General features: G+C 42.7%; 2 protein-coding genes across 4 annotated transcripts in view; one reads left to right on the top strand and one right to left on the bottom strand.

The window, feature by feature from the left end:
• VWA7 (von Willebrand factor A domain containing 7) overlaps positions 1–22,326 on the top strand; it is a 54,216-nt gene extending 31,890 nt beyond the window's left edge. The window contains exons 14-19 of one of the 3 annotated variants that reach the window (XR_005558380.1): positions 277–557; positions 2,857–2,993; positions 4,709–4,877; positions 5,902–7,455; positions 19,875–20,037; positions 22,100–22,326. Coding sequence is in view for 1 of the 3 variants with exons in the window: in XM_039357109.1 (XP_039213043.1) it covers positions 277–557; positions 2,857–2,993; positions 4,709–4,877; positions 5,902–6,342 (1,028 nt within the window). In the remaining 2 variants the exon portion in view is untranslated. Of the gene's footprint in view, positions 1–276; positions 558–2,856; positions 2,994–4,708; positions 4,878–5,901; positions 7,456–19,874; positions 20,038–22,099 lie in introns of those variants that run through there. The other 2 variants (XR_005558381.1, XM_039357109.1) reach the window with 2 other exon arrangements.
• SAPCD1 (suppressor APC domain containing 1) overlaps positions 14,041–25,194 on the bottom strand; it is a 31,158-nt gene continuing 20,004 nt past the window's right edge. Inside the window, exons 3-6 of the mRNA XM_039357110.1 lie at positions 20,719–20,856; positions 18,529–18,630; positions 17,261–17,368; positions 14,041–15,531 (exon numbers count right to left, since the gene is read on the bottom strand). Of these exons, the coding sequence (XP_039213044.1) occupies positions 15,409–15,531; positions 17,261–17,368; positions 18,529–18,630; positions 20,719–20,856 (471 nt within the window). The 3' untranslated portion in view covers positions 14,041–15,408. The remainder of the gene's footprint in view (positions 15,532–17,260; positions 17,369–18,528; positions 18,631–20,718; positions 20,857–25,194) is intronic.

Raw genomic sequence — 25,194 nt, 5'->3', positions numbered from 1 at the left:
ACACAGAACAGCCCAAAGCACACAGAGAAGTTCCCTGAGGATGGGCTCTAGTACGAGTCCAAAAGCTCGGGAGACAAAAACCTCTGGTCCCAGTAACCGACCCAGATTGGATCCTGCAATAGAACATCCAGTTGTTCCTTAGAACTATCTCCATCTTTAGTCTAAACACACACAAACACACACACGGTCTTTTAAGGTTAAGGATGAAAGGAATCAGGCACACCAGGTTCTTTAGAGATTGGATGTTTGGTACAGTTAACATTTGCTTTTCAACAGGTTTGCCTACCTACCTGGTTATAATGGCAATTGGTCTGAATCAGATTAAGTCAGGCTCTGTTCAGCTACAATCGGTGAACTTAGAAGCAAGAACAGGCAGCCTTGGGGAGTTAAAATTACAGAGAGGAGCCAATCGAACGGACTTGTTTATGGCCGAGCTGCCTCCAACTCTATCAACCGCCAACAGCTTTTCTATAGTGGTCCATGGAGTGGATGGTGAGGGCCAGAAGTTGGAGAGATCTGCTCCTCAAGTTGCAACTGTCACAGAATCCCTCCTAGAGGTAAGGGGAAAGCCGAGGAGGACAATTTGGGGCATCTTTCTGTATTTTACAGCTGTATTTTACAGGTGTCTCCTTTTCCTGCCGTTACTATACTATAGACCAGGGTAGGCAACCTTGGCCCTTTTATGACTTGTGGATTTCAACTCCCAGAATTCCTGAGTCAGCATGGCTGGTTCAGGAATTCTGGGTATTGAAATCCACAAATCATAAAAGAGCCAAGATTGCCTACCCCTGCTATAGACAATTCTGTTTTGTAGAACCTGTCTCTTCTAAACATTTTGGATAGGGATGTCTGGGTTTGGGTGTAGTCCTTGACTTATGACTTAGACACTATTCAAAATTACAATGAGCCTCCCAAAAGGTACTTATGACCTGGATTTGAAGTTCCAATGGCCTCACTCCCCTGTGGTCACATGACTGCATTTTGGTTGCTTGGCGACCAGCCTACCTTTATGGCCACCCACAGGAACCTGCAGTTATGAGACTTCAATTTATGACATTTTTGCCAGAAACTGGCATGTACTTCTGGTTTCCAGCAAAAAACGCCCCATAGCTAACAATAGAGTAACTTTACAACTGTGGTGTTTGCTTAATGTTTGCTGCAAAAAGATTGTAAAATTTGGTGTGGTCGTGTGATGGTCCACTTAACAATTGCCTCGATTTACAACCATAACTGCAGGCTCAGTTACAGTCATAAATTGAGGAATACACATACTGATATATTTATATAACATACCTGTGTGTGTACATATACATACACATTCACATATATAAACATACACATATTTTAAAATCAATAAAATTAGTGAACTCCGGGATATAAAATAGCTTCTTTTATTACTGAGCTTTCGTCAACTAGCTGTTGATATCATCAGAGTAAGGGCTGAAAATAAGAAGAACTTACATATACCCTTGTGTGACCGTTTTAACGGTCAGGACATAGAATGTATATATAGCACGCTCACCATCCGCTTGCTCGCATTTAGTCTTAATAATTCGGGCTTTGATGTAAAAGCTAGTCTTGGTCTGAAATTCAAAAATCCTTCCTCCCAGCTGTTCGACGTGTAAATCTCGCTGCGCTGCGTGCATCCGCACATCAGTTCTTAGTGTCCTCGTGAGGTGTGCAATTTTTGAATTTCAGACCGAGACCAGCTTTTATATCAAAGCTGGAATTATTGAGACTAAATGCAAGCGAGCGGATGGTGAGCATGCTATATATACGTTCTATGTCCTGACCGTCAAAATGGTCACACAAGCGTACATGTAGGTTCTCCTTATTTTCAGTCCTTACTCTGATGATGTCAACAGCTAGTTGACGAAAGCTCAGTAATAAAAGAAGGCTATTTTATATCCCGGAGTTCATTAATTTTATTGATTTTAAAATGTCTACACCTGGGATTCAAATATTTAGAATTATGAAAGATACATACACATATACAATGTGTTTTATATCCCGTGTGGTTTGTGTGAATACTTTTTCTACAGGAAATCTTTGACAGCTAAACTAGATAGAATGGAGGTAGGCTTGAAAATCTAGATTAAGTTGCTGTCAGTCCCTTGGCGACTGTGGAGAGTCTCAAAACCACTTTTTCTAGTTTTGTTTCTTCTACCAGCAGGTGTTGCTGACCCAATATTATTGCCACAAATCAAAAAACAGCTTCTTACTAAGGACAAGAGAAATATGCTTAAACAGTCATGTCAGTTTTTGGTATTTTTTGCTCTCCAGTTCTGTACAGGTAGTCCTTGATTCACGACCACAATTTTTAACATTTTTAAATGAGTTTTGCTCCATTTTATAACTTTTTTTGCCACAGTTGCTAAGTGAATCACTGCAGTTGTTGAGTTAGTAACACAGTTGTTAAGGGAATCCAGAATGGGACAACTCGCCACAGCGAACTCGCTGCGGCCACCTCTCCATGACCAACTCACCATGGCCAACTCACTGTGGGACAATTTGCCACTTAATGAACTGTTATAAGTTGAGCTACATGTACAGTACCTGTGAGATGGCTTTCTGTGTTTTTTAGACTGCTTTTCTATTTCTCCATTTTCTGAGATTTTTCCTCTTCAGGATTGGGCCAATATGTTTCTCCCACTATCTGATATTGGTTTTAAAATCTGCTCCCTCAAATCTGTCCCTGATTGGCCTTCCTCGCTAATTAATGTTCATCTGAGTTGCCTTCTCTTTTTAAACTGACCTGCCAACAAATCTATCAGCAGAAATAATCTTTCCAGAGCAACTGCTTTGTGATGACTGTTTCTATCCCAGTTCTGTAACTTAAACCCTGATTTGTCCCAGCTGAGCAGAGAGACTCCTGTATTCCCAGGAAAACATGTTTCCATCTCTTGGAAAATCACAAATCCTGGTGCACCTAAAAGTTATGGACTGAAAGTGATCACCCTTCCTCGGATTCCAGCTGACATCTCTAATGCCAGGTAACTTTTCTAAGTGGCAATGATAAGCAACATTAGAAGGGTTTTTTCTCTCCTTATGTTGAGGCTTGATATACAGAATTTCCTGTCTATCTGCCTAGAGCAGGGTAGGCAACATTGGCTCTTTTATGACTCGTGGACTTCAACTCCCAGAATTCCTGAGCCAGCATGGCTCAGCTTGGAAACCTCTCCCTTTCCCCTCAGCATGGCTGGCTCAGGAATTCTGGGAGTTGAGGTCCATGAGTCATAAAAGAGCCAAGGCTGCCTACCCCTGTCCTAGAGTAAAGATGCTTTTGTTTCAAAATTACATTGCAGACAAGAACAGAATAGAACTTACTGCAGAATTGATGCATTTTTGGGGGGGAAGAACAACTAATGCTTAATGTCTGTGGAGATGCTCAGCCATCCAGTCATTCATGGTTGTTGTTTTTTCAAAAGACAACTGGATGATGTTTTTTCCTTAAGGAAGAAGAGGTTTTACTTCATCAGTTCTGAGGAAGCTTCTTGGATGAGAAGCTACAGGTCTTCTTCCTCAAGGAAAAAACGTAGTCCAGTTGCCTTTTGAAAAAAAAGCACCTTTGAAACTACTAATGGTTAAGTTTTTAGAGATCGGGCTGGATGCGTTTGGACATTGTTTGATGAAATACTAGCAACTTTATTTCTAGGTATCTAAGGTAAGTTTTCAGAGTTCTGCACAATTCTTTGCCTTCCTATGTTGGTAGCGAAAACATGAGCCATAGAAAATTAGGATTCATACAACCACTCCTTAGTAATAAAGATGAAGAACATTTTTTTCTGACTTGGACATGTAATTTTTATTACTCTCTCAAAAGTACCGTATATTCTGGCGTATAGGGCGACCCGGCGTATAAGACGACCCCGTAGTTCGATGCCGGGTCGCAAGATGATTGACGCCGAGTCGCAAGACCATCGACGCCGAGTCACATGCCTAGAAAGTTGTCTTGTATGCCGGAAACTACGTTATTTCCGGCATATAAGACAATCGATGCCGAGTCGCATGCCTAGAAAGTCGTCTTATACGCCAGAAACTACCTTATTTCCAGCATATAAGACGACTCGGCGTATAAGACGACCCCCGAGTTCGGAGGCTGTTTCGATGCTCTCAAAAGTCGTCTTATACGCCGGAATATATGGTATACAGTTGGTTGCATATATTTCCCATTGCTTTGTCTCTTTTTATAGATCTTTATATTTCTTCATAGGAAAGGCAGTATATATAGAACTCCAGGTTCTCTCCATCCCATCCCCTAACAGACCCACTCAGCACCTGTCCTCAAAGCCTGTCCTTAGGCCATAAACACACCTTTGCATTCCATTAAAGCAACTTCTCCCAAAATTTCCCAGCCAGACATCTTAAATTTGCTAGGTTGAGAAACACTGCAGTAAAGGGAACCTGTGACCCACTAATATGGGACTTAACTGCTTTCTGCATTTTTCTCCTATGCCCATCTTGGATGGGGACTGTGGTTCAGTAATAGGTAACGTACCACAGGCCACCTATCTTACTCCTTGTAAGGAATGTATGCTTTTCCTGCAGGTGGCTCCAGATTCAGTTACTTGGGGGGAAGGTTTCAGATGGCCTATGGAGGCAACCAACATTAGGTCCAATCAAGCTACATTCCCTCCCCCCCCTTTTTTTTTAAATGTAAGCTAGACTGTCCAACATTATTGTCATTGTCACCTTCTCTTTCTTGCAGACTGCAATTAGACTTCAACCAAACAGGGACGGGACAGATATTCCTAAATATTCCTGATACTACTCTACCTGGATCATTGATTACAATAACCTTGCAGGCCAACTCTCTCAACCCATCTGCAGAGCCTGATTTTGCCCATATCGATCTTCTGGTGATGCCTCAGCCTCAGGTGAGACATGCATGAACAAACCACGTTGAAAAGGGCTCTGGAGAAGAGAGCTACTTGGATGGTTTGACGAATCGTTCATTTCTACCAAAAACAATTTTTTTTATAGGCTCAGATAGGAAAGCAATCTCAGTACTCTGTCTTGAGCAGTGAAGATTAGTAGATTTGGTTACAGATGTCCATCTCTGTCCTTACGTATAGTGAGATGCTTGCCTGTTCTCAGAATCTGCTGCCTTTGGCAATGTCAGTAAAGAGATGGAGAATATCCATCTTGTTAGGACATGTTGGATCTGTGCATTTTGGGTACTGCTTGACTGTAGCAGCTAACTGAATTAATGCGTGGGTCCTACTCTAAGTGAGTGGAAACTTCTTGAGTCTTGAATTCAGTCTACAAGGGGTTCCGGAACTCAAACCCACTACATTTGAAAGGCAACAAGTGGGGAAAGGTTGACAAACATGTAGATACAGAGCCTAGGACAGTGGTTCTCAACCTTTTTAATGCCGCAACCCACAACCGGTCATAAGTCGAGGACTACTCAACCGGTCGTAAGTCGAGGACTATTCAACTGGTGCAGTACCGTTTGCAGAATGGGACTTTTGGCGGGCTCAGCAGGGCAGAGACAGCCTGGACAATTCCTATTGGCTTTTGAAAGAATAGAATAAAAGGGAGTAGCACAGCTAAGGAAAAGGGGGGGAAATGGCAGACTGTGGGTTTGGCGACCCCCGTGAAATGGTCGCTCGACCCCAAATGGGGTCCCGACCCACAGGTTGAGAACCACTGGCCTAGGAGATTCACTGAATATCCCGCTGGGCTGCATGCATTCTTAAGCAATGTAGTAAACTGGTAATATTTTTATCATATGGGCAAGTGGCTTTGAATGACAGTACAGTGCAATAAACTTGCATCTGCTTTTCCCAGGTGTATTATTTAAGACTACAATACTAAAATCAATTGATTGTGCATGAACCTTTGCCAGTGCAATTGTTTGATCTATTGCAACTTGTCCCTTTTGTTCTTTAATCATAGGTGGAAACCACCTCACCCCCTGTATGCAATGTCACTTCTTCAGAGAATTCCTGTGGTCCACCACAGTCCCCCTGTCGCAACCAACATTGGGCAGTCACCTTGCAAATCTGGGACAAAGCTGGTATTCACTCGGTGCAGGTGGAAAATGGTCCAGTGCTTCCCCACCAAGCCCATGGGTCGGTGGAAATAGTCACTTACACCTCAAATTGTTGCTCACGGCAGGCAGAGCTAGTGATCACCAACCTTCTTGGGGAGAAATATCCATGTCAAGTTGAAGTAATGCCACCTGTCCTTCCTGGCAAAACAGTAACCACACCTCCAGAGGATTTTAGGGTGGTGGCAGATGCTCCTGATGCTGCTGATAGAGCTGTTGCTCCTTCTGCCAAAATCTGGTGGTGGAGCTCAACCATCTTAATGGCCATTGTGTGGCTGGCACCATAAGGCCGCCATTTATTACGTATGGGAGAAGTTTCCAGCTGCCCTCTGCTGGAAAATGATGGTATTTACCTTATTAGAGAATAAAGTTAAAAAGAGGATCTGCTGAGCAGGAGCGCAATAACTAACATTCTATGAGGGAAGGAAGGAAGGGAAAGGAAAGGAAAGGAAAGGAAAGGAAAGGAAAGGAAAGGAAAGGAAAGGAAAGGAAAGGAAGGAGCCCTCAAAAGACCATTGTTAGGATGTGACATTGGGAGTTTACTCAGTGTGAAGGAAAAGTCACTAAAATCCTGTAACCTGATTGGAAGAGCTGAGTTAGAGAGAGAACAAGAATCTTTTTTTAAAATGGGGTAGAGCATCCATTAACACAACCTTGTAGTGAAGCTGGCTTTTGACCAGATACCAGGACTCTTAATCTATCGGGTGGTATTTTTTAATACGAGTTTGCTCTCTAGTATGAGATGAGCTCCTTGAAAAAAATTTTAACTGGACATGGTAGGATAGTTGTTCCGATCTGTATGCACAGGATGGGCTATGGGTTATGATTTCCCAAGAGGGATTGTTCAAAGGCCCATGTGGGGCCTGAACCCACAGTCTTGCTGCTAGTAAACATATGCTTTGATGGACAGTTTTGGGGTTGCTAATCCCACGGACTGACATTGCTGACCCGCATTTCTTGCACCATTCCACATCCAGGCACTCTGCATGGTGTCTGCTGCAGTTCTCTCAGCTTCTTCAAATGTTTCTGGACTTCACTGCAGGAGTTTACTCCTTTCTGATCATAGGCACATGCTGCCAATTGCACCTCGTTGCTCTTAACTCCCTAGAAATGGGATTGATTTTGTTTTGGAGCAGCTTCTGCTAAAACAGCCTTCCCCAACCTGGTCTCTTTGAGATTTTGTTGGAAGTCCAAGATCCCCCCTGAGCGGGAAAGAAATATAACTGAAAGGCACAAGGGAAAATTTGGGGAAATTTGAAATGAAGGCTCACGGAAGTTCAACCACAGTATGCTCTGGAAAGCTGGCGGATATTTCCTTGTGGTACACACCATTCCTAAATGCAGATACATCTCAGTTTTACTCCACAATAATTGTGCTATTGATGTAGACATGATTACAGGTAAGTCAATGACACTGTAACGAATAAACTGTGAACAGATAGGCATATTTTAACATTTACAGAATTTTTACGTAGGCAACCAACGTTCTCTGAAGAGTAGAGAGCATTAATTCAAAATATCTATAGTGCCACTTTGTAGCATGCTTTAGGAAGAGAATGTTGTAATATTGAAGAGAGGGAATGATTTGGATTGTAAAATATATCTAAGTGCTAAGGCTAACACTAAGTGCTTTTGGTAGCCTTCCAGCTTCTCTATATAGAGAAGTAGATCCAAGGGGATTCTAGGGGAAAGGTTTTTGAAGTGGATAAAATATATATATATATTTCCAATTCAGTGAATTTTGAATATTCTTTTTGAGAGTGAAAAAAATACAGCATTATTTTTAGAACATAGAATAATAGATAGATTCTCAGTCATCCAGGTCATGGTTGTCCCAAAGGTGCTTTTTCACGAGGCAACTGGATTTCCTTGTTTTTCTTTGAAGATCTTTCACTTCTCATCCAAGAAGCTTCTTCAGCTCTGACCATTCCCCACCATCCAGTCAGACCTGAAGAAGCTTCTTGGATGAGAAGCGAAATATCTTCAAAGAAAAACAAGAAAGTCCAGTTGTCTCTTGAAAAAAGCACTTTTGGGATATAGAATAGTAAAGTTGGCAGGGACCTTGGAGGTCTTCTAGTCCAACCCCCTGCTCAAGAAAATCCTATGCCATTTCAAACAAATCATCATCCAGTCTCTTTTTGAAAGCCTCTAGTGATGAAGCACCCACAACTTCCAAAGGCAATCTATTCCATTGGTTGATTGCTCTCACCATTAGGCAATTTCTCCTTAGTTCTAGGTTGCTTCTTTCTTTGGTTAGTTTCCATCCATTGTTTCTTGTCTTGGAAAATAGTTTGACCCCCCCCCATCTTTGTAGGAGCCCCTCAAATATTGGAACACACCGCTATCATATCTCCCTTAGTCCTTTGTTTCATTAGATTGGACATACCCAATTCCCGTAACCGTTCTGCGTATGTTTTAGCCTTCATCCTTCTATCATCATTTTTCTTGCTCTTTTCTGCACTCTTTCCAGAGTCTCTACATCTTTTTTATAATATGGTGAGCAGAACTGGAGGCAGTATTCCAAGGGTGGCTGTACTAAGGCTTTGTAAAGTGGTATTAATACTTCTCGTGATCTTGATTCTGGCCCTCTATTAATGCAGCCTAGGATTGCATCGGCTTTTTTGACTGCTGCTTCACACTTTTTTTTGTTTTGTTTTTTTGGCTGCTGCTGTACACACCCCTTTTGATCTTTCTTATCTTCGGAGTAGCCAAAAAGAGCTTGCTAATTTAATTCAGGAAGCAATATTGCTTTTCCAGGTCAGAATCCTTAGCAGTTACAAGTAGTCCTTTTGTGTGTTGCGCAGGCCTCACTTTGCATTATTCCACTCCACAGCAGAATCCAGTAATAACCCCTTCTGCTTGATTTTTACCATTGGGCTGAATAAAGATGGAATTTTGTGCGTCTTAAGAAGTTCTCCTCTTTACACAAGAGTCTCCTGGGTGATGATGGGGCCATTAGTCACAGACTAATCTAATAATTCACCCAGTCTCTTGCCCACTTTGAATCTCCATTAATTTATCATCTCCAGATAACGTTATTTCACATGATATACCTCCATTCCACTGAGCCCTGGAGGACTTCTTAAGCATTCCCATTTCCCTGGTCAATGCACCAAAATTCAAAGATAAGAGAAAAAAAAAACTAGATGGTGCAAGATCTGGACCAAAAGGAGAGTAATTCCGTTATTGTGCTGTGAGAAGTAAGCCAGTAGTCTTTATCCATTCGATCAGGGGTCTTCAAACTTGGCCCTTTTATGACTTGTGAACTTCAACTCCCAGAATTCCTCAGCCAGCGTGCCTGGAAGTTGAATTCCACAGTCATAAAAGGGCCAAGTTTGAAGACCCCTGTATTAGATCAATGTTTCTCAACCTTCGCAGTTTGAAGAGGTGTGGAGTTCAACTGTGCTGTGCTGGCTGGGGAATTCTGGGAGTTGAAGTCCACACCTCTTCAAATGCCAAGGTTGAGCAACACTGCGTTAGATAAAATAGTGTACTGCAGGATGAGCTATCTCTTCATTTCTTCTTTAGCCAAGAGATTGTTGAGCAGGACTCTGAATCACAGGACTCTTCTGTGTTGCTGGTGCTATGAATTAAGTCCTGGAATGCCTTTCTTAGGTTTCTTCTTAGACCTGGCCTTGGCTAAATGTGCTCCAGAGGCTTTCATGATCCAACCCAGTGATGGCGAACCTTTTAGAGACCGAGTGCCCAAACTGCAACCCAAAACCCACTTATGTATCGTCAGGTGCCAGGTGGGCGTGGCCTATTGGGTGGGCATGGCCCATTGGGTGGGCATGGCTGCGGTGACAACGGCAGATTGGGTGGGACTAAAAAGTTCAATCAATCAATTCCAACTTTGCGAGACCTTTTATTTTCCAGCGAGAAGTTGAAATTGATTGATTGAATCTTTTTTTTTTTTTGCGCACGGCGGCAGAGGCCTAAAGCAGTGGTTCTCAACCTTTCTAATGCCGTGACCCCATAAAACAGTTCCCCATGTTGTGGTGACCCCCAAGTGGGTGTGGCCACCAATAAGAGGGAGTAGGACAGCTAGGGAAAAGGGAAAAAAATGGCGGACTGCGTTGTTTGGCAACCCCCGTGAAATGGTCGTTTGACCCCAAATGGGGTCCCGACCCACAGGTTGAGAACCACTGGCCTAAAGCGAAAAGGTTTTATAAAACCCAGCTGAAGGCCCAGGACTGGGGCGACGGCGTGCGTGCTCACAGAGAGGGTTCTGCGTGCCACCTGTGGCACGCATGCATAGGTTCACCACCATGGATCTAACCTTTCTCCAATTTCCATGACCCACTGCTCCAAACTGCCTCTGAACTACAACTTTACCCTTCTTATCTCCAGAGCAGCCGGAAGAGCTTGCTAATTTAATTCAGAAAGCAAGATTGCTTTTCTAGGTCAGAATCCTTAATGGTTACAGGTAGTCCCTGATATTCGTCCCCAATGGAGCCTGCCCGTTACAGTCATAAATGCTGTAAAAAATGGGTGGGGCCACATGACCGATCTGATATTACCACCATGTTTTGCCAATTTCCCCAAAACTCGGGAGTTAAGGGCTGGTTTTCAGCCAAACTGTCATAAAATGTGGTCACGTGACTGTGGGATGTTGCAAACAGCTGGAAAGGCAGCTGTATTGCCGGAGAATCCAAAGTTAGGTCATGTGGCCACAGAAAGGGCCTGTTGGAACTTTAAATCTGGGTCATAAGTAGCCCCAGGATAAGTCCATCCTAATTCTGGATGGTCCTAAGCAGTCGTAAATCAAGGCAGTGCCGATGGAAGGAGAATTCGGTGGGAGCTTTCACCCCGAATCTCTTTCAGCACCTCTAAATAAAAAAGCAAGTCTTACACTAGATCCTATTCTGGACTTTTTAGCCTTAATCTGGATGTTTATGTTTATGTAGTCTCCAGCTGATGCCTGTTTGCACAACTCTATTCCCGTTCTCTTTCCTAATAAATCTGATCGATATATTTTTGCCTACATAAAGATAAATCTCTTTATATTTGTATGCAAATTATTTTTTTATTTCTGTTTTGGTGGTTCTGTATATGGTAGGAACTTTTTGTGGATATTGAAATAAGAGATTTCTGTAAGCAGCATTTTGGAAATGTGAGCATGAGTTGAGTAAAGTGAATTCAAGGCAAACCATTTGCTTCCTTAGTGTTTATTGTTCTCCCAGGGAAGTTTGCACGAGAGAAGATGTTTTCACTGCCCATTCTTCCTTATGCAGCCCTAAAACATTCAAATACTTTTAACATTTTAATGACACCTTTGTTTCCACGCATTTCAAGAGATTAACTTCAGAATAAATACAAAATGATTTTTTAAAATAGCTCAGTAGAGGACCTGGTGGGAGGGAAAGGAGAAAGCACAAAGAATGCAGTACTGTGCCATAACTGGTTTGGGATTTTTCTATAGTGGTTTATTCAAGCCAGCAAGAGGGGTGGGGATGGCAGCAACTAACGAAGGAGAAATCAACTAGAAAGTTTACCAAGGATTGATGTTAAAATGACTCGCTCGGTGCTCCGAGCCTGACAGTGAAACAGGCCAGTGGCGCAGAACGTAGAATCGACAGACAAATAATTGCCTCTCTTCAGGTTTTCGAGTCACCCTGCAGAGCGAGGAACCCCAGTTTAAAGCATGGTTGACAGGCGGCTGTCAGACTTTCAACAAAAATAATTAATCCCATGCAGCCGGAATTCTCCATGATTTGCACAGAAAGAATCTGGGGTCTTTTTTCCCTTGCACAGCGCAAATAAGTGCTGGCAACTGTTTAATTCTGCAACACTCCTGTGATTTCATCACCTGTCCACAAGGGAGAGAACTTTCAACTGTCCTTCACTCTGGTAATACCAGAGTTAAATAGTCTTTCTCACCGTATTTTGACAGCATCAAAAGGCCATTGGCAAGTGTCCCAATTTGTGGGACTATCGCCCATTATGCCTGAGGCAACTCAAGTGGACTACAGAAAAGCCAGGACAGGGTCAGGCTACGAACTGACCCTGGGGGTCAACAGACATGTCAGGAAGGTTTTTGCTGAGTCAAGGAGAGTCAAATTGCACTTCAAAGCAACTGTGGAGAGCAAGAACCGATTGTATGCTAAGAGTGTTCCACCACTGAATCGTGATTCATCCCTTTCATTGCCTTGGCATTGGGATCAGAGAATAGAATAGAAGAGGAGAACAGAACAGAACAGAACAGAACAGAGCTGGAAGGGACCTTGGAGGTCTTGTAGTCCAGCCCCCTGTTTAAGCAGGAGAACCTACACCAATCCAACAGAAAGAGTCATTTTTTAGCACTTTGAGACCATAAGGGAGCAATGGGACATAGAGAGTTCATGATTCACTCTGTGTCCCACTTTGCCTAAGTCACTGCTAATCTGAGGTCACTTCATTTTGCCTCCGTTCCTAGCACAGGCCTCTGGAGTACAAGCTCTCCGATTCTCCTCCTCCTGGTAGGATGTAGCTAACGAAGTGCTAGGCTCCATCTATCTTTATAATTTATTTCTTGTAAATACAAGCAGTCCTCAACATACAGCACTTCATTTAGTGACTGTTCAAAGTTGCAACGGCACTGAAAAAAGTAATGTGACCATTATGCACACATATGACTGTTGGAGCATCCCCATGATCATGTGATCAAAATTTGGACACTTGACAATTGGCTCGTATTTATGACAGCTGCAGTGGCCCGGGGAGGGGGGCGTGTCACGTGATCCCCTTTTGCAACCTCCTGGCGGGCAAAGTCAACGGGGAAGCCAGATTCACTTAACAACCGTGTTGCTAACTTAACAGCTGCATTGATTCACTGAACAATTGTGGCAAGGAAGATCGTAGAATGGGGCAAATCTTAACAAATATCTCATTTAGCAACAGAAATTTTGGGCTTGGTTGTGGTCGTAAGTCGAGAATTACCTGTAGCTCTCCTCGCTGTTAAAATATAAAACCAGCTCTGCTAATGGTTGCTTGGGATTAGGATTCTCATTCTAGCAAATGTTCCTGCCCACAAAGGACATCTCTGCCTCCCAACAATTTGAAAACAAGAAGACAGCTGCTGAAAAATCAAACATCTGGGCAATCCAACACTGGCAAACCTGACTGATCCTTGCTCTCTAGGTGCTTACGGGGTGCGGGTGAGGTTGGGGTTCTACCTGTCAGATTATATTTGATCCTAGTAGTTGGGGATGTCAGTAGAGGGTTGTTTTTTTTAAAGCTAGGCTCCTCTGGCAGTCAGAAGGAAGGATTCTATATAATTCTTTTTTCTTAGTTTCACAGCTGTCCTTATTTTATATATCAATTGAACTATGTCCCAGGGCTATCTCCTCTACACGCCCTAGTGTACAATCTGCCCATCGCAAAACGTCTGGGAGAATCTAGGAGTTTATTCATTTAGGGAAACTGAGATGCATACGTAGGCTCACCAATGCAATTTCTCTGTTGCAGCACTAGTAGTTTGAAATACATTTCTCCGTGAAACTCAAGAAGCCCCCATCTCATTAGGTTTTAGGAATTTATTAGAAAGTCAACTGTGTAAGAGGAATGTTGTGTTTGAATGCAAGCTTCTAGTTCAGTGATGGCAAACCTTTTAGAGACCGAGTGCCCCAAAACTGGCCCCGCCCCTACTCTACCCCCACCCCACCTGTCCGCAGGGCCACTTACCGCCTCCAGGGCCCACCGCCAATCACCCAGGCAGCCCAGCAGCGCCATGGCAGCCACACCCTCTGCCCATGCCCCACAACATCAACTGTGCGGGGTGAGGCATGAGGGCAGAGTCTTGTCTATGCTGCCTGGCTGCCATGTCCTTGGCTGCGCTGCTCCGTGTAGGCCACACTCGGGGGCGACTCTCCTCTAGGGGAGCTGCTGGAGAGGAGGGGGTCGTGGGGGGAGGCGAGGCTGGGGCAACGGCATGTGTGCCCACAGAGAGGGCTCCGAGTGTCACCTCTGGGACGCGTGCCATAGGTTCGCCACCACTGTTCTAATTATTAATTCCATGACAATTTTATTTCATCTCCTTGCAATTCAGGTTTTTAGACATGACCTTGTGGTTTTAGATTTTACCACTTACTTCTGAGCGTACCCTGGATGTTATATTGCAAATTATTGATTGTGACCCATAGAGAGTGGACACATTGCAGTGGGCTATGACCAAATAAATAACCAAATAAGCTGAATTTTAGAAGGTCACAAGAAAGGAATTGTTTCCTTTACAAGCAAAAGACAATTTCAAAGGGGACAAAAGAAGGAAGAAAGTAATAGAAAAATATCAAATGGAATCAGAAAAGCAGAAAGAAAATGATTAAACTGTAAACACACCCCACAAGTGCAGGATTGATCTAAATTTTAGAAGAGCATTTCTCAACTTTAGCAACTTTAAGATGTGTGGACTTCAACTCCCAGAATTCCCCAGCCAGCATACTGGGTTGAAATCCATCCATCTTAAAACTGCCAAGTATAAAAAAAAAAATACTGATCTAAAAGCATTTGGATCATAGAAACAATATTCCAAAACGTGGAAAGGAAACACAGCTAACATAGATTGTAGGCTAGATACAGGGAGCCATGCGCCTATGCTTCATAGTCCTGTTTTTAGCCATAAATATATCTTGGTTTCATTTCCCTTAGCTACAGAAAAGTAATACTCAGCCCCACTCAGATATAAATATAAAACTGAAGAACCCAGAATTACAGTTAAATATTTGCAGATTATATCAAAGGAGAGATTGCAACATTTATAAACCAAAGAGATCGTCAACATATTTGGTCTCTGAATGAAAAAGCTTTTGATGGGTATGGGCTCTTTTTCTGGGTTGGAAAAAAAAAATAACACAGAGGGAGGTTACTTCAGCACAGGTATCCCAGGGAAAAACATGCTGCCATGATATGAATTCTGAGTGCCTGCATCCCTGATCCAGAGCTACAGAGCGCAAAGTCCTGAAGCTGTTATAAGAGAAGGTTTTCAACCTCATAGCTGAAGTAAGAATCTAAAATATGTTGGAACCCAGGAGGGTAAGAAACCAAGGCAGTTATGAGCCTTGTCTTGGTTGCCCGATGCCTCTGATTCATCTCCTAACCCATTTCCTTCCACGGGTTATTTTTCATGAACCTCAAGAGCCTCATGTTCACCTTTCCCATTTTAACAACCATCAACCATCTCCAGATGTTTCTCCAACAAACCTGACCCTCTGCAATTAGAGGGGAAAATAGGAACAGGAATGCTGTTGGCCTCTTTCCTAACAAAAGACTTGATGTGGTCCATCGTTTGGAGTCCCCAAAGGAGGTGATATCCCAAGCAAGCCCAATTGAAGCAGAAGGGTCATAGAGTTTATGGTTGCCCATCCCCGAGCATCTTCTCAAATGAAGGTGAACTCCTTGTGGCTGGGGAGTTTGTAACCCCAGCTCTCCTTCAGCTGCTTGCAAAGGGATGCTTTTTCTTCCTCCAGTTGTGCAATGCGGTGGCATTTTTGGGACACCTCCTGTTAGTCAGGTAAACATCAATGATTATGACACAAGTAGCATCATTTCTCCATTCATCTGACATGTTTAGAGCCTTTCTGCTCTCGAAAGGAGCTTGTAGTTGGTTACTTCCCAATTCAAGGAGTCCCTCCAACCCGGTTTGGGGCCATTTTACTGAGCAACCAAAGATGGACAAATAATGGTCCTCCAAGAATTGATGAACTCCAACTCCCATCAATCTTACACAGCTGGTATGAGGAGGATGGGAATGGCAGTTCAGTAGCATTTAGTGAGCCACAAATCTCTACCCTGTACTAAGTTTTCATACCATGAGGTGTGTGAGGGGAGAGAGAATGGAGTGCAACCTTTGTTGCGTGCTTCTCTTTTCAACCAGATCAGGAGGCCCCACTGAGGTGCATGCAATTATTTGTGATTTTATATGAAGATTATATTTTAAAAAGATGCATCTTGCCAGAGGACCTCACAAAGCAATCTCACGTAATAGATGCAAGCTGAAGTTTTAAATTCTGCAAACAGTGAGAATCTGTTTATTATAGGCTATAGGTAGTCCTTGATTTACAGTCGTTAATTTAAAGCAAATTAATTTTTAGCCATGAACCATCCATGTTCAACCGCACCTACCCACCCCCGTGTTACTGTCATGGATTCCAATACAAAATGCAGGACAGCCCGAGGTGACTAATTAATATTTCAAAAGCAAATCATACTACAGGAGAAAAATAGACTGTCTGAAATAAACCTATAAACGATTTTCAAGGAACACTTATGACAAAGGGAGATATTAAATTCTACCTGCTATTACTAGATTACTTAGTATTACAGTCCATCAAAGATTTCTCAGTAGGTTAAAATTTGCTTTCTCCTGACTGTTCCAGATGGTGGAGATGTACTTATTTTCTCTTAGGGGAAATAAGCCACAACCAAAAATTCAATGATGATGATGATAATAATAATAATAATAATAATAATAATAATAATAATAATAATAATAATAATAATAATAATATAAAATAATAAAATAAAATAATAAAAATAAAATAATAAAATAAAATAAAGTAATAAAATAAAGTAATAAAATAAAATAATAAAATAATAATAAAACAAATAAAATAAATAAGATAAGATATAAAATAAAATAATAAAATAAATAAAATAAGGTAAGATATAAAATAAAATAAAATAAATAATAAATGCTCCATAGCAGTTCTTCTATTATTAGATTTATTCACATCACGCCAAAAAGTCCTTTTTTAATTACCAAAGAACTATTCTGAATTCTCAAACACTAAGAAGTGAATTACAGGTTAATACTGTACAAAGTGTGTGTCCTACCTAAAACACACAAGCATACTTGTTTGCGGGATAGTCTGGATCTCTGGATTCTACTTCTAGTAGATCAGTCTGGCACATTATAAAGTCCCAAAGGTGTTTTTATCCAAAAGACAACTGGACGTCCTTGGTTTTTTTTCCCTTAAAAATGTTTCATTTCTCATCCAAGAAGCTTCTTCAGTGAACTGAACTGAAGAAACTTGTTGAATGAAAAGTAAAACATTTTTTTAAAAAAACAACCAACAGCCCAAGAAAGTCCACTCGCCTTTTGGAAAAAAGGACCTTTGGGACAACCTTGATTTGCATGATTGAGAATCTCCATAGACACATTACAAATGCAGTTTAAATCAATTGTCCCCTTTTCCATCCAAAGGAGATCAGCCAGGCTTTTGTAGTTACCTTGGTCAACAGGTGGTTCTGTTCCTTGAGCACAAGGATGGCTTGCTGGTGAAATGGATTTTCTGGAGAGGAAAAGGGAACCCTCCAACTTTTGAGTGGCACTTCGGGCTGCAAAGAAGGGGGGGGGAAATCACAGTTTAAGTGTGACTCACCACCACACTTGTATCTAGCATGAACAAGTGCTGTTTTGCTGGCCAAATTCTTACTACAAATAAACCATATTCACACAAAAAGCTTGCAAAAAGTTCTAAGAACATGGTACAATTAAAAAGTCATTGGGAGCCATTCCGAGTTGGCTGAAAGATGGGCAGCTGAGAATGTTGCCTGGGTCATAAATGCGAGGACCAGTCATAAAGTTACTTATTCGATGCCATCATTACTTCAAATGGTCACTAAACAAGGTGGTTGGTAAGTAAGGTCTATTTGTATCGGTCACCCGGCATATACTGTAGGTCTGCACAATTCTGAACCCTACCGATAAATGGTTGCGTAAATTAGTCTAACAAAGAAAAGGACTCGGTGTGACATAAAATTAGTCTTCCAATATTTGAGAGGCTGTCACAGACAAGAGGGGATCACTTTATTCTCCAGAGCATCTGAAGGCAGGACAAGAAGCAACAGATGGAAACTAATTAAGGAGAGAAGCAACCTAGAACTAAGGAGAAACTTCCTGACAGTTAGAACAATTAACCAGTGGAACAACCTGCCTCCAGAAGCGGTGAATGCTCCAACACTGGAAGTTTTTAAGAAAAGACTGGACAGCCATTTGTTCGAAATGGTATAGAGTTTCCTGCCTGAGCAGGGGGTTGGACTAGATGACCTCCAAGGTCCTGCCAAATCTGCTACAAGTAGTTCTCAACTTACAACTGCAATTGAGCCCAAAATTTATGTTGCTAAGTGAGACATTTGTTAAATGACTTTTGCCTCATTTTACGACCTTTCTAGCCACAGTTGTTAAATGAATCACTGCAGTACTTAAATGAGTAATATGTTTGTTAAGTGAATCTGGCTCCCCATTGAGTTTGCTTGTCTTATGGTCACAAAAAGTAATCACATGACTCGGGACTCTGCAACCGTCATAAAGATGAACCAGTCGCCAAACACCCGAATGTTGATCACATGACCATGAGGATGCTGCTATGGTTATAAGTGTGGAAAAACAGTCATAAGTCACTTTTTTCACTGAACTTTGAACAGTCACTAAACAAAATGACCGTAAGTTGAGGACTCTCTGTATTCTGTGATCCCACCCCTTTAGTCCTACTGACCTTTCCAGAAGAAGTGAGTAAACTTTTCAAGCACAGGTTGACTTCCTGGATCTTGGCCAGCAGCAGGCAGCTCTGCTTAGAGTAAGAATCTCGGCTGTCATTCTGCAGTGGTGCAAAACAGGACAACAAATCTCAAAGCTGAAAATCCAACGTCTATCCCAAATGTTCCAGTTCAAGAAATAAGAAAAAAAAAAAAGAATTTCTTGCATTTAAGACATCCACCACTTCAGGTGGGTCCTTGACTTACGACCACAATTGAGCCCAAAGTTTCTGTGGTTAAGTGAGACGTTTGTTAAGTGAGTTTTGCCCTGTTTTACAACCCTTTCTTGCCACAGTTGTTAAGTGAATCACCACCGTGGATAAGTTAGTAACCTGGTTGTTAAGTGAATCTGGCTTCCCCATTGTTTTTTCTTGTCAAAAGGTCACAAAAGGGAATCGTATGATTTTGGGACACTGCAACGGTTGTAAGTATGAACCAGCAGCCAAGCATCTGAATTTTGATCACGTGATCAAGGGGATGCCACAACAGTCGTAAGTGTGAAAAATGGTCACAAGTCACTTTTTTCAGTGACGTAATTTTGAATGGTCACTAAATGAACTGTTGCAAGTCGAGGACTACCTATACTCTCTCCATGAAAGTCTGAAGACTTAGTTACATATACTTACTTGTAATTTAATTGCATATTTTCTTCCTGTTTTAATTTCTGATTCCACTTTGGCACAGCTGCTTTCTTTCCACGGAGTAATAAGCGACTGTAAGATTAGGTATTCAATAAAGGACTGCAGCATAAATTATGCTGACAATAATTTAGTAGAATTGTTTGCTTCAGGCAAATTTCATTAATGGTTTTCTGCTTTTCTTAAAATTATAAATATAGAGTAGAATTGTGAATACACAATTCACAATTGTGATTTAGTTACTGCAGCCCTTCCCAACCTGGTCTGTTTTATTTATTTAAATTTATTAGCCACACAAGCTTGTCCAGATGTCTTAAAACATTTCATTTATTCATTCATATATTCATTTTATTCAACAGTATTCATAGATTGCCCCCAAATGAATGACTCTTACACAGTGCAAATTTAGAAAGCGAGTGAAAACATAATCATTTAAAGAAGCTTTCCGGGACTAAGTTATGGAGGATATATACTATATATGTAGAATATGCATATGAATGAAGAATATATGTACTGTAGGTAGAATTCAGGTAGTGTTAGTAACTTTGCTGTTAACTGTGATGTTATTAAAAAGTCAATTTAGTAACATTAGATATATGTAGAGGCATTTCTTTCACTATAATTGTTTTTGTAAGCTGATTAGATTTATTCTTAATTGAAATACGTAGGACTGAAGACATTTGCCAGTAAATAAATGAATAAATTTGAAGGGAAGAGAGGAACATAACATGGTGATGGATCATGCCTAGGACTATTCAGGAGTGAGGCCTTTGAACTATGGTGCTGGAAAAGACTTCTGCGAGTCCCCTGGACTGCAAGGCATTCAAACCGGTCAGTCCTAGAGGAGATCAACCCCGACTGCTCTTTAGAAGGCCAGATCCTGAAGTTGAAACTCAAGTACTTTGGCCACCTAATGAGAAGGAAGGACTCACCGAATGCTGGGAAAGATTGAGGGCAATAGAAGAAAGGGACGACAGAGAATGAGGTGGCTGGATGGAGTCACTGAAGCAGTAGGCGTGAGCTTAAATGGACTCCAGAAGGTGGTAGAGGACAGGAAGGCCTGGAGGAACGTTGTCCGTGGGGTCGCGATGGGTCGGACACGACTTCGTAACAACAACATGGAGCTCTTATGAAGTCATTTTGAATGCTATTGTGACTGTTTTGTTTGAGGGGTAAAATTTTTCTGTCAAATGATACGTTTGAAATGTAGGGAGTCCTCGACTTATGATCATCATGGAACATGCCTATCATGGTCATTAGTCATGATAATCGTAAAACAGGTCAGTCGGATTTTATGATCTTTTTTTAATGGCAGTCATTAAGAAATCACAGTTGTTAAGCGAATGCTACAGTCGTTACATGAACCAATAATTCACTATGGGTGCGGTTTTGCTGAAAAACCAGAAGTAAGTGCTGAGTTTTGGCACAACCCTGGTAAAACACAGTCTCGTGACTTCAGGACACTCAAATGGCCATAAATGACCGATAAAAAGGTTGCCCATCCTGACTTACCGCCTGGGCTCCCATGTGCTTCTGGCGTTTTTGAGCTTCCAGCAGGTGGCACTGTAACCAGTCGCGTACCTGGTTAACCATTTCCAAGCCTTGGAGCAAGGCATCGCGCTCTCTTTCCAGCTGCTGCATCTGCTTGAGCTGCAGAGAGAGGGAGAGAAGGAGGGAGGGAGGGAAGAAGGGAGGGAGGGAAGGAAAGAGAGTGAGAACGAGGGAGGGAGGGAGGAAGGAAGGAAGGGAACGAGAAGGAGAGAGGGAGAGAGGGAGAGAGGGAGGAAGGGAGGAAGGGGGAGGGAGGAAGGAAGGAAAAGGAAGGAGGGAGGGAGGGAGGGAGAGAGGGAGGGAGAGAGAGAGAGAAGGAAGGAAGGGAACGAGAAGGAGAGAGGGAGAGAGGGAGGAAGGGAGGAAGGGGGAGGGAGGAAGGAAGGAAAAGGAGGGAGGGAGGGAGGGATGGAGAGAGGGAGGGAGAGAGAGAGAGAAGGAAGGAAGGAAGGGAACGAGAAGGAGAGAGGGAGAGAGGGAGGAAGGGAGGAAGGGGGAGGGAGGAAGGAAGGAAAAGGAGGGAGGGAGGGAGGGAGGGAGAGAGGGAGGGAGAGAGAGAGAGAAGGAAGGAAGGAAGGGAACGAGAAGGAGAGAGGGAGAGAGGGAGGAAGGGAGGAAAAGGAGGGAGGGAGGGAGGAGGGAGAGAGAGAGAGAGAGAGAGAGAAGGAAGGAAGGAAGAAAGGAAGGAAGGAAGGAAGGAAGGAAGGAAGGAAGGAAGGAAGGAAGGAAGGAAGGAAGGAAGGAAAAGAAAGAGAAACTGTAATTAGTGTAGCTTGCTGTTTCTTTGACTCCCAGGAGAATTTCTTTACAATGACAGGAGAACTTTAACTAGACATGAGATACCCCGAAAAGAGACCTACAGTATTAAGTCATCCCTCCCCAAGATCCATAATTTAGGAGCAGATGGGTTTGCATTCAGAAAAGTTAATGCTCAGCCCTGTTTCAAAGACTGAAAGCACCAAGAGGGCGGACATAATCTGAGACATGAAGGGTGCTGATAGCCAGAATAACAGAATAACAGGCTTGGAAATGTCCTTGGAAGTCTTCTAGTCCACTCACCAGCTCAAGCAGGAGATCCTATACCAATGCTATACCAATGCTGTTCAATCTCTTCTTGAAAACCTCCAGAGTTGGAGCATCAGGGCTTTTTTCTCATAGAACGCCCAGAACGGAGTTCTGGCACCTTTTTGGGATGGAACCTTGTAGGGTAGGCAAGGTGGGTTGTATGACGTGTGTGAGTTCTGGCACCCTTTTTTTTTTAAAGAAAAAAAGCACTGTGGAGCACCCACAACAATTGGAGGCAAGCCATTTCACTGATTAATTAATTTCTCCTTTATTCTAGGTCGGATCTCTCTTTGATAAGCTTCCATCTGTTACAGAAGAGACTCAATCTCATAACTTCTACCAATTAGTTGCACCAATTACAACAAAAAGGTTGTTTCCCCCTATTCATACCCAGAAGCAGATTCGCAGCATTTTGGCTCTTTGGAAGAAGCGCAGTTGGTTGAACTGCTCATTTGAACCTCTGGTATTTTTATTTTAAAATAAAATTCTACAGCATGGTAAAAACTGCACGTGGAGTTCTATCAAAACCAGTTTTTTTAGGGTGGCTTGCCATGGCATCAACATCCACACCCAGTTACAATAGACAGCAGAGTATCGTCAATATGAAACTAAACAATTGTTGGCAATGAAAGCAGTATTGAAACAATAATTAAGCATACATCAGGATGGAGAGAGAGGGAGGGAGAGAGGGAGGGAGGGAGAGAGAAAGAGAGAGAGAGAGAGAGAGAGAGAGAGAGAGAGAGAGAGAGAGAGAGAGAGAGAGAGAGAGAGAGAGAGATCCCTATATCCAAAGAGAAGGCAACTCAGCCTATCTCCAGAAGACTGGGGAAATATAACTCTTGATGAAGCTTCCAAATAACACCTTGGTATTTTTTAAGCCTAAGCACAACATAAATTAAGATGCTTCCAGCACCTAAGGACTTCTGTGGGGCAAAAGCAATTCCCTCATTTGCAGGATTTTATATGCAGTGCCTCTTTCATTGCAGAACTTTAGAGCAAATAAATCGGGTTTAAGGTGCACGCAGGCTGGGGGCGGGAAGTTGCATGCATGCATGGATCCCTGGTCCTCACAAAGACTTACCCAGATAAAGAATCTCAAAGCGTGCAGATTGCTGAGGGCCGTTCCCAGTGGGATGATGAGGATAGTGTAGCCTCCTTGAACTGCCATGGTGGCCCTGCGGTGGGCAGGCAGCAGAAGCCCTGGAGACCCTGCTTTGCTCTCCCTCACCAAATGTGGACTTCAAGCTAGACCTCGGAAGGAAGTTCCTGAGTGTGCCAGCCCTCAGCCAAAGCAACAGGTTGACCTGTGAAGCGGTGAGCTTGCCTTTGCTGAAGGTCTTTCAACAGGCTGGTAGGTCACTTCTCATGGATATTCTACTAGATCCTCTGCCGAGCTGGAGCTCTGGAGCTAAACAATTTCTGAGGTCCCTCCCAATTCTAGGATTCTATAAACCACTTCTCTGATCTGCTTAGACTTCCAGACAACCAAGCTGCAGCATTACACTATTTATGGGTGTAAAACCCACATGGGCAGCTACTCCTGCAAAGCCACTTTTGTTTCTCCTGCAAACCACTCATCAGATCGCTTTGGACCACTCCACCATCTCCCTTCTCCTTCTTAAATCCTGCTAGCCCTCCTTCCTTCAACACCTCCTTCCTGTCCTCTTCTAAAACATCCCCCTCCCAGCCTCCCCTCAACTCTCTCCCTTCTACCCCCTTTCCCCTTCCATCTGTCTATCCCTTTCCTTCTTTAGTAGCCCCCAGCCCCAACCCTTGCTGCCTCTTCATCTGTAGCCACACCTTCACACCCGTCCCTTGATGGCTTCCTCTCTAGCTTTCCGCCCTCTGCTCTGTTTTTCCCACTTGCTTCCCCATCTGTGGTCTTCTTCTCCATCGCTTTGTGTTGCCTGTTCTTTTTTTCTTTCTCCATAGCCCTCTGCTTTATTCTGTGTTTCTTTCCCTCCCTGTGACCTTTCCCCTGCCCTGGTGGAGGGTATATACTCGGTGTCTGGAAAATTCGGGTTTGCCCCCGTCTGCTGGACTCAGCAGTTCTCAAAGCATGCCGGCTTAGACTTCAAGCTTCAGTTGCCCTGGATAATAGGACTCTTAAACCCAGTCTTTTCAGCTGCCCACGTGAGCTCGGAAATGGAAGAGGTGAGCAGCAGGGTGAGGATTAACTTCTTTGAAAGTCTAAAAACTTTGCCACCAGACTTCTGATACTGAATCAGCAAGCTCTGATGGTAGGATTTGTTCATTGTTTTTTTCATCCCGTAATTTTTCCAGACCCAAGTGGGATAGGGAAAAATGGCTCGCAGGAACAGGATGGAAAAAGTTAGGCCAAAGACGCCATACAAGAAAACGTGAGAAAAGTGCATTTAAAATTAGCCAGGCTGCATAATTCTTTCCTTTCCCTGTCCTTGTAGCTCGTTTAAGTACAGGTCGTCCTCTTTGAGCCCAAAAATTTATGTTGTTAAATGAAACATTTATAAAAAAAAATGGGGAGTTTGCCCCATTTTACCACCGTTCTTGCCACAGTTGATAAATGAATCAGTGTAGTTATTAAATTAGTCAGATTGTTGTTAAGAGAATCTGGCTTCCCCTTTGCTCGTCAGAAGACCGCAAACGGGGATCACGTGATCCCAGGACACTGCAACCGTCATAAATATGAGTCAATTGCCAAAGCGTCTGAATTTGGATCACATGACCGTGAGGATGCTAGAACCGTCGTAAGTGTGAGATGTCAGGGTTCCGACTAATGAAGCACTTCAAAGAACTTTCAGGCATGTTTATCCTAAAGCCTTTATTACCAGTGTTACAAATTGACAGCACATCATGGAGGTTTATGCCAGAATCTGAATTCCTCTTGCTGGCATCTAACTTTTCTTGCTAAACCCCTCCCTTATCTTGCAGTCACAAGTCACATCTTCCAATTAGCCCAGAGGGCAGAGATTCACTTCTGTTCCTTTTCTCTGGCTTTTGTTATTTCCCCTCCCTTTTCTCTGTCATCTGAATTAACTCTAAAAATACCAGATAGTTCTGCATATTTTGTCAAAGCAAGAATATTCAATATTGGATGTTTTGATGCCAGAATCTGACTTCCTCTTGCTGGCATCAACCTTTTCTTGCTAAACCCCTCCCTTATCTTGCAGTCACAAGTCACATTATCCAATTAGTGCGAAGGTCAAAAGTTTACTTCCTCTTTCTTTTCCCAGGGCTTTTTACCCCCCCCCACTCTAAGCTATGTATTAACCCAGTAAATACCAGACCGTTTTGCACATTGTCAAAGCAAGAATATACAGTATTTGCAGCATTGACATGAAAACTGCCCATAAGTCACTTTTTTTTCAGTGCCGTTGTAACTTTGAACGGTCA

This window comes from Crotalus tigris, unplaced genomic scaffold (genome assembly GCF_016545835.1).
Source record: "Crotalus tigris isolate CLP2741 ecotype Arizona unplaced genomic scaffold, ASM1654583v1 scf7180000018867.1602434, whole genome shotgun sequence".
NCBI classification, from domain to species: domain Eukaryota; kingdom Metazoa; phylum Chordata; class Lepidosauria; order Squamata; family Viperidae; genus Crotalus; species Crotalus tigris.
Note: the sequence above shows the minus strand (reverse complement) of the source record. Positions and strands in the feature narration are given on the sequence as shown.